Source organism: Sycon ciliatum, chromosome 3 (genome assembly GCF_964019385.1).
Source record: "Sycon ciliatum chromosome 3, ocSycCili1.1, whole genome shotgun sequence".
NCBI classification, from domain to species: Eukaryota; Metazoa; Porifera; class Calcarea; order Leucosolenida; family Sycettidae; genus Sycon; species Sycon ciliatum.
In genome coordinates this window covers 3912844-3925655 of record NC_088645.1, presented here as the reverse complement: position 1 = coordinate 3925655, position 12812 = coordinate 3912844, and the positions used below count along the sequence as shown (strand labels likewise).

The 12812-nt window shown below is 44.8% G+C and overlaps 1 protein-coding gene across 1 annotated transcript in view; it reads right to left on the bottom strand.

Annotated features, from left to right (window-relative positions):
• Positions 1 to 1429: 1429 nt before the first annotated feature.
• LOC135811232 (uncharacterized) overlaps positions 1430 to 12812 on the bottom strand; it is a 362326-nt gene continuing 350943 nt past the window's right edge. Inside the window, exon 16 of the mRNA XM_065324432.1 lies at positions 1430 to 2595. Within this exon, the coding sequence (XP_065180504.1) occupies positions 2455 to 2595 (141 nt within the window). The 3' untranslated portion in view covers positions 1430 to 2454. The remainder of the gene's footprint in view (positions 2596 to 12812) is intronic.

Genomic DNA, 12812 nt, shown 5'->3' with positions numbered 1-12812 from the left:
CAGATTTAGTCCTAGTCAGTCAAGTTACCAGTCTGTCGCCAGGGAGCGATACTGACTAACGCTGCTGCCTGGTGCTCACAATACTCAGTAAGTGATTGTGAGAGTAGAAATGTATTGACACTGAGACCTGTCACTGTGTGTTATTACATTTAGTGTCTACCCCTAGACCCTAGTAGTGTTAAGTCTCAAAGAGCACTACATCATGTGTACAGTGATCCTGGAACTCAACTGATGACGGGTGCATTCACCCAAACACCGTGTAGTTAGAAAGGAGTGGTGCTTTCTTGCAGGTTTGCAATTCACATTAGAAATTGAGGAAGAAAATTACTGCAAAAGTCGGTCTGAAGTTGATACACAAAAGCCTCAACTCGTTTGGTTCAATACACCAACTCGGTATGTCACCACCTCACCATATCACCATCTCACTGCCTCGCTGTTTCACCATATCCCATCTCACTGCCTCGCTGTTTCACCATATCACCATCTCACTGCCTCACTGTATGACCATATCACCATCTCACTACCTCGCTGTTTCACCATATCACCATCTCACTGGCCCACTGTTGAAACCATATCACCATCTCATTGCCTCGCTGTTTCACCATATCACCGTCTCACTGCCTCGCTGTTTCACCATATCACCATCTCACTGCCTCGCTGTTTCACCATATCACACCATCTCACTACCTCACTGTTTCACCATATCACCATCTCACTGCCTCACTGATTCACCATATCCCCATCTCACTGCTTCACCATCACACTATCTAACAACCACACAATACTGCATCTCCCTCACACACAAATCCCACAGTACCACGTTGAAATAATTAAACGTGTGTTCTATGTGTGCCCCACGCATGTGCATGTGACCTCATGTGTGGATTTGGTTTTGGCGCCTTGCTCGCGTTTCAGGTCTTCGTTACTCAGTCTGTTCTTTACGCTTCTGGCAACTGGTGTATTTTGCTATTTCTCTGTTCTGTTCTACTACTCCCTCCTTATGCTCTAAGTGCCATTTACACGGCTGTAGAATTGTTGTTATTACTCTAAGTGCCATTCACACGGCTGTAGCATTGTTGCTATTACTCTAAGTGCCATTCACACGGCTGTAACATTGTTGCTATTACTCTAAGTGCCATTCACACGGCTGTAGCATTGTTGATATTACTCCAAGTGCCATTCACGCGGCTGTAGCATTGTTGCTATTACTCTAAGTGCCATTCACACGGCTGTAGCATTGTTGCTATTACTCTAAGTGCCATTCACACGGCTGTAGCATTGTTGCTATTACTCTAAATGCCATTCACACGGCTGTGTTGCTATTACTCTAAGTATCATTCACACGGCTGTAGCATTGTTGCTATTACTCTAAGTGCCATTCACACGGCTGTGTTGCTATTACTCTAAGTGCCATTCACACGGCTGTAGCATAGTTGGTTATAGCTAAGACTGGTCATGCAACACAGAGCACCACACAATCATCGTTATAACAAATAGTTTCATGTCCATACTCTACAGGCAATCATCAGACAACTAACAATACCGCATCTCTTCAGATCAAACAAGGGTATGCAGCAGCAGTTATAAAAAAACCTTTTGAAACATTTCTAAAATAACGATACTAACACAAAGCACCACAAAACATGATAAAAAGAAAACAGCACCTCAGACATTCTGCATGTTCTACATTGTATCCAAAAGTGACATAAAAAACTGAATGATGTATTGCGACACTTCATAGGGAGACATTTTGTTGAAATGCAATAGATTTTCAGAGAAAGGAAAAGAGCACCCAGCTAACACAATCAATATAATCATCCTCTGCACATCGAGAATATGTAACAATGAGAGTGATCGAAGTAGAATGTAGATATACAACTCAGTGCAGGAGTTCATAAGCAAATCCATGTATACACATGCATACACAAACACATTCATACCCCACACACATACATAGTCACACAGACAGACACATGCACATGCACATACACATGCACATACACACACATGCACGCACACACATGCACGCACACACATGCATATACACAAACACGCACACACACACACACACATGCACACACACACAAACCAACACACACACACACACACACACACAAACAAATGCACACACACACACACATACACACATATGCAAGCACACATTCAATCATGCAAGTATGATAAACAGTAATTGGCAATGTTCATCAGTTCATCATCTTAATCAGACATGTTGGAACTGCTCCAGTTGGTCATGACTTGGCTGGATCTACTGTTGACCTGCCCTATGCATGTTTCCTACTGGCAAGGTTATGCATACTCGATGTGTCACACAAAAAACTGAAATACTATAGTAAAGCCTGACCTAACAAAACTGCTAATACTGGTCCTGTTCATGTTTCACAGCAGTGAGAAATAATAGTGTAGAACAAGAAACAAGATGCTCCAGGACAAAAGTTAGAACATTGTGATACAGTGTTTGCCATTGTTACTAACATACACAGTACCACTGGGTGATATTGCAATGCCACGCGGATAAGAAAGACAACGTCTTGAACCGAAGGTAGCCACGTGAGAGAATGTGTCAGAAGTGAACACCTAACAGGGTATCACAATGGAAACACACACATACCGGCATACACACAACACACGCACCGGCACACACACACACATTTACAAAATACATGTACTTCGAAGTACACACATACACACACACACACACATACACACACGCCCACACAAACACCCACCACATACATACAAAGTCATATACTTCAGAAGTACACATACATTACGATAGAATAGAATATGCCCATCCAGAGATGATAGAAGGTCCCCAAGGGACCAACAGTGTTCAAGTCACGAGCAGAATCGGGCGTGGTACACAGGAACGCAAACGCGACCCCCCCCCCCACACACACATACACACATAAAAACACGCACCATGCACACACATGCACTCATACACACTCGCACACATACCGTATATTCCAGAGTATAGGTCACACTGGAGTATAAACAGCAACCCCAATTGTTTTCCACAAAATACAGACATCAACCCTAGTAATTTATTACCGATCATCGGAGTAAAAGCTGCAACCCACATTTTTGAGTGTATTTTGAGCGTTGGATGTACGGCTTATACATGTACTCAGGAAAATACGGTATACACACAATGAGACAGATTTTATCAGTAAACTTTCTTGCTTTTTCACAGTCAATCTTGATGATGCCCAGGGCCGAAATATTTTTTATATTTGTTATTTCAGTTCAGAGACCGTATCTGTGTGTGTATGTGTATGTGTGTGTGTGTGTGTGTGTGTGTATGCGTGTGTTTGAGCGATATTTTACTTTCTTGCAGGCCTAAAAATACAAATCTTATAAACCAAAACGATACTATGGGGAATTCAACTCCTGGAAGAATACAGCCGCATCGATTGACTGATTCCAAGCCATCGTGAGGAAGCCGGAGTGCGCATGTGTCTGTTTCGATATTGTGGAATATTATCCGTTGATTTCGGAAGATCTTCTTCTGCGCGCTATCGAGTTTGCTGAACACCGGTATTAGCAAACAAGACAAAGACATCATTCTGCATTCGCGAAAGTCGCTATTATTCAGTGGAGACAATACTAGGAAGAAGAAGAACGGAGAAGACTATTCGACTTGACAATGGGATGTGTCGACGCTGCCGAAGTATGCGAGCTAGTTGGGACGTATGCACTGACTAAGATTGCACACAAAATCAACAGCAGAGAGGTCGGACTGTAGCGTGAGGACGGCCTAGCAGGGCTACGAGACGTGACAGGCAGCGAAGCAGACCGAATGAAGAAGACAGTCTGCAAAATATTCAACAGCCTCGGACTACGAATAACCATCTACACCGGTTTGAAGGTTGTGAATTTTCTGGATGTGACGCTGAACCTAGCAGACAGAACATATCGCCCGTATCGAAAACCGAACGATACACCGGTCTATGTCCACAGACAAATGAATCATCCATTAACAATCATCAAGCAAATACCGAAAGCTATTAGCAGGCGGCTAACCGATATTTCATCAGACCAAGACGTGGTCAGAGAAGCCGCACCACTATACAACAGCGCACTTAGGAACTGTGGATATACCGAAGGACTAGAGTACTTGGAAGAGAGAGACAAAGATTCAAGCAAGAAAAAGGAAAAAAACAGGCGGCGGAATATCATCTGGTACAACCCGCCATTCAGCAAGACCGTAGCCACAAACACCGGACAGAAATTCCTGCGACTACTCGAAATACACTTCCTCGCCGGATCCAGACTACACAAGATCTTCAACCGGAATACAGTTAAAGTAAGCTATAGTTGTATGCCGAATATGTGTTCAATGGTCAAGTCACACAACAAATCTGTTAAACGGAAGAGTGGAAACAACGACAGACAGCCCAAGGAAAGGCGATGCAACTGCAGAGACAAAACGCAGTGCCCAATGGACGGCAACACCCAAATCAGGTCTATTGTGTACAGGGCAACCGTTCAAGTAACCGGAGAGGACAGACAGAAGGAGTATAGTGGTCTTACTGAGCCAGCATTTAAGAAGAGACATGGCAATCATCTAACTTCATTCAGACAAGAGAGACATGAGAAGAGCACAAAACTATCAAAGTGTGTCTGGAACCTGAAGCGTCAAAATAGCGAGTAGAGTCTTGGTTGGTCAGTTATCGCCCAGACCCCGGGTTTCAGTAACAAAACCAAGCATTGTCCTCTGTGCCTAAGAGAGAAGCTAGAGATCCTTCAGGCGGACAAGCGTGTCCACATCAACAAAAGATCGGAGCTAGTTGGCAAGTGCAGGTATGAAAACAACTACTACCTCTCAAAATTCTCACCATTAGCCGTCACATTACCTTCTCACTACTCGCAGTCGCAGGTGAGGTGCCGCTCATAATTACCCCATTGTTCTTCTTCTTGGCTCCCTCAGAAGAACATGTTGAGCCTATGCCTAAAGTGTATTCTTTTTTTGCCCCTATTTTTGCACCCCATCATATCAACCAACTCACGCAATTATTTTCATAATTACACTATCAGCCTGCATCATCCATTCGCACTATGTTCCAAGCTTGCAGCCTATATCAATCATATCTTCCGAAAATTGTAGTCAAGTTGCGATCTCATGATTGGTTAAAACCGTGAAACTCAGAGTTACAGAAGAAACGCTTTTGATTCCTCTCAAGTGTGTGTAAACCAAAGTATACGGTTTAGACTTTATTTTTGTGCTGCGCTGGCAAGTGTTTACATGAGGCGTTTCAGCCAAGAGTCAAGTTTCTACCCACCATGAACACAGATTGACTGGAGCGTTAACATGCCGCATTGCGCTTGATCCGGGTTGAAATTTCAAACGGGGTGGATTTCAACCATCCCCTCGGGCCCAGGGAGGGTTGAAATCGAGAAATCTTACTACCGAACTTCTGTGCATACCTTGCGCCAAGTTTGAACAGCACTGCACAGGAACATTTGCGCGAATGCTTTCACGTGACTACAGGACTCTAGATTTGGACTTTTGGCGGCATATCAGTATTTGACGCGAGTCAACTGTCTTGATTTGAGCACTAACTTATTTTTCCCTTGTACCGACTTTCAACCAGGGTTGAAAATTCTCATGTAAAAGAAGCCTACGGGCAAAACAACTCTGCCCGCAGATTGAGTACCGGATTTCTGGAGTGTTTCATACTTTGAAATGCATACAAAACTGGAAAATCACCCCTGCAGCTAAGACTGGGAATGCTAGGAATGACTACCAGCGCTACAGCACTCAATGAATATACTGCATGCATGGTGTTGTTCAGCTACTCTTCATGTACTGCAGCCCATCATTGTACTGGTGCAAAGCTTCTTATTGTACATGTTGCCAGTTCTGAGTGAATGGCAAAGTAGACAACTTTTGTAGAACTTCGGTCGTGCTTCTCAACCTTTTAACCATTGTATGGTTTATGCTGATAACCATCTAAATGTTAGGCTGCCTAAACATTCGAAATCTGACGGGCGGGTGGCTTATACAGCGGATGGCAATACAAATACAGATGGTGGACCCGAAAAGGCGGGTGCGGCTTAGACTCCGGTGAGCCCAACACACCGTAAAATTCGGTATTTTCCTCCAGCTCTTGTACTGTCGTACAATCCTGGACATGGAAATCCGGTCACACGTCTAGCGGCCCCAGGGCGCTGGCCATTCAGCCGTGGATAAGCAGTACAGACATGCATTACATGTACATGTACATGTTGATGTATATGCACTGCAGTGCACTGGTCACTGCAGTGCACTGGTCACTGCAGTGCACTGGTCACTGCAGTGCACTGGTCACTGCAGTGCACTGGTCACTGCAGTGCACTGGTCACTGCAGTGCACTGGTCACTGCAGTGCACTGGTCACTGCAGTGCACTGGTCACTGCAGTGCACTGGTCACTGCAGTGCACTGGTCACATCAGATCAACATGACTGTAGTACACAACGTTCTGTACGCACTGAGGACGCCGGCCCGGGTCAATCCACTGGGTTTCCATGTCCAGAACTGTAGTAGGTGAGCAATTTCGTGCGGGATAGTGCCTTTGCTGTTTGCCTGCGTTATGCACAGCTCACTGACGTGTCAGTTTGAGCACTCTGGTAACGTGCTTTTGGACCTTATTTAAATCTGGCTTTGGAAAATATTTTTTCATTGCTACATGTATCAGATTCGGCCACATTTTCCCTTTGCTGCGCTGACGAGTCCACAAAGGGCCACAGAGGATGCTGTCCACAGATTGAGGTTATCCGAATACTACTATACTAGAGTAACCATCTCACTATGAACTTGGAATGGAGGAACTGTCAACGCTATTATTTCCCTTGGGTGACAGTTTTCATGATTTGAAATGAAGGTGCCCACAGTTGTCGCAAAGTACCGTGTGATGTCATGCCAAACTAGATCTCCACTTGTACATTCATCGTCAAAACGTAGTCAAGCCCGTTTGCTGGTCGATCGACATACACTGTAGCTGTTCCGATGTTCGGTGCACTAATGCCTTGTGAACTTGGACACCAGAGCTGCACACATGGGTATTTTGTGCAAAAGGAGAATGCCAAAAGGTAGAGACCCATGTGCAGCTACGTGGTTATTTGAACAGCTACCATCTTTTTGACTTCTTCCACAAGGATCTTTTTGGCATGTAAGTAAAAAGTCTTGGTCCATTTCATGCTGGGGAACATTACGAAACTGAGCGAAAACAGCACCATGAGGCGAAAACAGCACCACGTCACCTTCGGTCGGTGATCACAAAACCAACCCGAGCCAAGAAGAACCGTAACTAGGTCAATGTAATTCTTCTGATAACGATGAATCCGCTAAAGATGCAGGTGACAAGCTCCCCTCATCTTTCCTTTCAGACACATGTGCAGCAGTGCAACCTTCGGTACAACAACATTTTTTTCTATCATCACAAGACAAGGCTAGGAATCTTTACGTGACAGTTCCTCTTAAAATTCAATGGCAAACTCCCACCAAATATTCATTTGAATAAGATTTCCTCATGACAAGCAAGCTGGCACTGGGTTCAAGTCCTGGTGGGTCGGGCATTTTTCTCTCTTTAAGGCAGCTTACTTCCCCGACTGATCTTTTGACTTTGAAGTTCTCCCGATCCTTTCAAAATGGATACGATTTAATCTTTTTCACCCGTACAACCTGTGACATGTATGTCACTTTTTACGGAATAGTTACATTAATAATGATGTAGTTACAAGGCTGTGCTGGGCTTAAAACCAATTTTCTTGCATTATAATTTGTCTAATTTGCTACCACTATTTCGTACTGATATACTACCCAGTGCAAGTCTTTGACTAGCTGCTTTGGAGTTGACAGTGTTTGACTAGCTGCTTTGGAGTTGACATTGTGTTTGACTAGCTGCTTTGGAGTTGACTGTGTTTGACTAGCTGCTTTGGAGTTGACAGTGTTTGACTAGCTGCTTTGGAGTTGACAGTGTTTGACTAGCTGCTTTGGAGTTGACAGTGTTTGACTAGCTGCTTTGGAGTTGACAGTGTTTGACTAGCTGCTTTGGAGTTGACTGTGTTTGACTAGCTGCTTTGGAGTTGACAGTGTTTGACTAGCTGCTTTGGAGTTGACAGTGTTTGACTAGCTGCTTTGGATTTGACTGTGTTTGACTAGCTGCTTTGGAGTTGACAGTGTTTGACTAGCTGCTTTGGAGTTGACAGTGTTTGACTAGCTGCTTTGGAGTTGAGTGTGTTTGACTAGCTGCTTTGGAGTTGACAGTGTTTGACTAGCTGCTTTGGAGTTGACAGTGTTTGACTAGCTGCTTTGGAGTTGACAGTGTTTGACTAGCTGCTTTGGAGTTGACAGTGTTTGACTAGCTGCTTTGGAGTTGACAGTGTTTGACTAGCTGCTTTGGAGTTGACAGTGTTTGACTAGCTGCTTTGGAGTTGACAGTGTTTGACTAGCTGCTTTGGAGTTGACAGTGTTTGACTAGCTGCTTTGGAGTTGACTGTGTTTGACTAGCTGCTTTGGAGTTGACAGTGTTTGACTAGCTGCTTTGGAATTGACAGTGTTTGACTAGCTGCTTTGGAGTTGAGTGTGTTTGACTAGCTGCTTTGGAGTTGACAGTGTTTCACTAGCTGCTTTGGAGTTGACAGTGTTTGACTAGCTGCTTTGGAGTTGACTGTGTTTGACTAGCTGCTTTGGAGTTGACAGTGTTTGACTAGCTGCTTTGGAGTTGACAGTGTTTGACTAGCTGCTTTGGAGTTGACTGTGTTTGACTAGCTGCTTTGGAGTTGACAGTGTTTGACTAGCTGCTTTGGAGTTGACAGTGTTTGACTAGCTGCTTTGGAGTTGACAGTGTTTGACTAGCTGCTTTGGAGTTGACTGTGTTTGACTAGCTGCTTTGGAGTTGACAGTGTTTGACTAGCTGCTTTGGAGTTGACAGTGTTTGACTAGCTGCTTTGGAGTTGACAGTGTTTGACTAGCTGCTTTGGAGTTGACTGTGTTTGACTAGCTGCTTTGGAGTTGACAGTGTTTGACTAGCTGCTTTGGAAATGACAGTGTTTGACTAGCTGCTTTGGAGTTGACAGTGTTTGACTAGCTGCTTTGGAGTTGACAGTGTTTGACTAGCTGCTTTGGAGTTGACAGTGTTTGACTAGCTGCTTTGGAGTTGACAGTGTTTGACTAGCTGCTTTGGAGTTGACAGTGTTTGACTAGCTGCTTTGGAGTTGACAGTGTTTGACTAGCTGCTTTGGAGTTGACAGTGTTTGACTAGCTGCTTTGGAGTTGACAGTGTTTGACTAGCTGCTTTGGATTTGACTGTGTTTGACTAGCTGCTTTGGAGTTGACAGTGTTTGACTAGCTGCTTTGGAGTTGACAGTGTTTGACTAGCTGCTTTGGAGTTGACAGTGTTTGACTAGCTGCTTTGGAGTTGACAGTGTTTGACTAGCTGCTTTGGAGTTGACAGTGTTTGACTAGCTGCTTTGGAGTTGACAGTGTTTGACTAGCTGCTTTGGAGTTGACAGTGTTTGACTAGCTGCTTTGGAGTTGACAGTGTTTGACTAGCTGCTTTGGAGTTGACAGTGTTTGACTAGCTGCTTTGGAGTTGACAGTGTTTGACTAGCTGCTTTGGAGTTGACAGTGTTTGACTAGCTGCTTTGGATTTGACTGTGTTTGACTAGCTGCTTTGGAGTTGACAGTGTTTGACTAGCTGCTTTGGAGTTGACAGTGTTTGACTAGCTGCTTTGGAGTTGACAGTGTTTGACTAGCTGCTTTGGAGTTGACAGTGTTTGACTAGCTGCTTTGGAAATGACAGTGTTTGACTAGCTGCTTTGGAGTTGACAGTGTTTGACTAGCTGCTTTGGAGTTGACAGTGTTTGACTAGCTGCTTTGGAGTTGACAGTGTTTGACTAGCTGCTTTGGAGTTGACTGTGTTTGACTAGCTGCTTTGGAGTTGACAGTGTTTGACTAGCTGCTTTGGAGTTGACAGTGTTTGACTAGCTGCTTTGGAGTTGACAGTGTTTGACTAGCTGCTTTGGAGTTGACAGTGTTTGACTAGCTGCTTTGGAGTTGACAGTGTTTGACTAGCTGCTTTGGAGTTGACATTGTTTGACTAGCTGCTTTGGAGTTGACAGTGTTTGACTAGCTGCTTTGGAGTTGACAGTGTTTGACTAGCTGCTTTGGAGTTGACTGTGTTTGACTAGCTGCTTTGGAGTTGACTGTGTTTGACTAGCTGCTTTGGAGTTGACTGTGTTTGACTAGCTGCTTTGGAGTTGACTGTGTTTGACTAGCGGCTTTGGAGTTGACAGTGTTTGACTAGCTGCTTTGGAGTTGACAGTGTTTAACTAGCTGCTTTGGAGTTGACAGTGTTTGACTAGCTGCTTTGGAGTTGACAGTGTTTGACTAGCTGCTTTGGAGTTGACAGTGTTTGACTTGCTGCTTTGGAGTTGACATTGTTTGACTAGCTGCTTTGGAGTTGACAGTGTTTGACTAGCTGCTTTGGAGTTGACAGTGTTTGACTAGCTGCTTTGGAGTTGACAGTGTTTGACTAGCTGCTTTGGAGTTGACAGTGTTTGACTAGCTGCTTTGGAGTTGACAGTGTTTGACTAGCTGCTTTGGATTTGACTGTGTTTGACTAGCTGCTTTGGAGTTGACAGTGTTTGACTAGCTGCTTTGGAAATGACAGTGTTTGACTAGCTGCTTTGGAGTTGACAGTGTTTGACTAGCTGCTTTGGAGTTGACAGTGTTTGACTAGCTGCTTTGGAGTTGACAGTGTTTGACTAGCTGCTTTGGAGTTGACAGTGTTTGACTAGCTGCTTTGGAGTTGAGTGTGTTTGACTAGCTGCTTTGGAGTTGACAGTGTTTGACTAGCTGCTTTGGAGTTGACAGTGTTTGACTAGCTGCTTTGGAGTTGACAGTGTTTGACTAGCTGCTTTGGAGTTGACAGTGTTTGACTAGCTGCTTTGGAGTTGACAGTGTTTGACTAGCTGCTTTGGAGTTGACTGTGTTTGACTAGCTGCTTTGGAGTTGACAGTGTTTGACTAGCTGCTTTGGAGTTGACAGTGTTTGACTAGCTGCTTTGGAGTTGCCAGTGTTGTGAATGATCGAGACTCCTCAACACCTGTTCTCACCTTCCAGGAGCAATACTGACTTACACTGCTATCTGGTGTTCACGAGGTGTTTGTCGCACTGGAAATGGAGTGCTTCTGTAAATGAACGTATCTAGTGGTGGTCTGGATTGCAGAGTAGAGCTATAAATTTAAGCGGTAGTCTTCATAAACAATCTTCTTCAGCCTACTCAAGTTCAACTAATGAGGGGAAACTCCCCGGAGCCCTGTGCATTGAGCAGGGACTGGTGTTTGTTTGTGCAGATTTGCCGAGGCTAAGGTTCTATGCACTTGTCCTGTGTTCTAGATGGCAATTGTGAATTAGTCAAGCGTTAAAGGGGAACTACACCCAAAAATCAAAATTTTAGGGTCCGTAGAGTTTTGGGCGCTGAGTCGAATGGTCAAGGTCCGACTTCGATCAGACCAAGCGTTCATGAGATATATCACTTTCAAATTGTTCACTTTTGGCCGTGCCGTGACGTCACAGGCCCGTGACGTCATTGAGACTTGGTGACCTGATGGCCAGATCTAGAAATACTGGAATTTCGTATCTTCTTCCTGTTCGCGCATGGAAGAAGAGGGTATTCGCGCTCATCATGCCGTCTTGCTGTGTTGTTGGGTGCAATAACCATACCGGCAGCCCTCCTGGGATAAGTCTGCACCGGTTTCCCAAGGACGACAGCTTGGCGGAGCAATGGGTAGCCGCTGTCAAAAGAGACAATCTACCTGACAGTTTCCGAACTACGTCGTTTGTTTGCGCGAGCAATTTCGCGGAGGAGTCTTTTCAGGCAGATTTCAAGGCTCGTGTTTTGGGCACTCCTTCGCGACGGATGCTGGTGCATGGAGCTGTGCCGTGTGTTTTCTCGCACGCAGAACCTCCTGCGAAGCGTCAACCAAACAAGCTGCAAGCTGCAAAGGATTCCGAAGCAGAGGTGAGTGCAATATTTCATCATTTCCAAATAACGCCTGTTTGCAGTGCGAAGAGGCGTGAAGCTTTTCGGAATCTCACAGGCTGACGGCATTAGAACTACTGTTTCCCAGACTTATTTCTCTATACAATGGCGCGATCGGTGAGCCTGTTTGCGATTGCTGTTTTTGATGGTTTCCAGAAAGAGGAGCAAGAGCGGCTGTACCAGCGCTACCTAGAGCTGCGACCGACGCCACCACCCGCAGCGCCTGTACCGGTACTGTCGGAAATAATAATTGCACCAGTCGAAGAAGACTCAGAGATCCTTGAGCCAGACGCATTCGTGTCCGTTGCTGTCCAAACGGACCCACCACCCTCCATGTGGGAAGGTCACGAGAACGTTTGCCTGAAGTGTGCCTCTGGTATGGCGAGGGAATTTGTGAGTGTGGGTTCCCAGGCCACGATGGAGGACATCCAGACGGACATGGAGCAACAGCCAGTGGAAATTGTTGATGTGCAAGCGGAAAATTCGTGTGATTTGCAGTAAGTCGATGTACCAATTCTTTGTGTTACTTTTGGAATTATTTGATATGAGCACACCATGATCGCTGATTTCATAAACAGGACACTAATCATGATAGCAATAATATTTATGTGTACACATGCAGCCAAACTTGTATTTATGGTGCCATTCACGACACACGTAGTCATCAGCAGATAATGCCGGCACACTTTTCAGATTCCCCCAACTTTTATGGAAAGGGCAGTGCAGGGAATATTTCAGCACATTCACTGCATAAAGCAGAC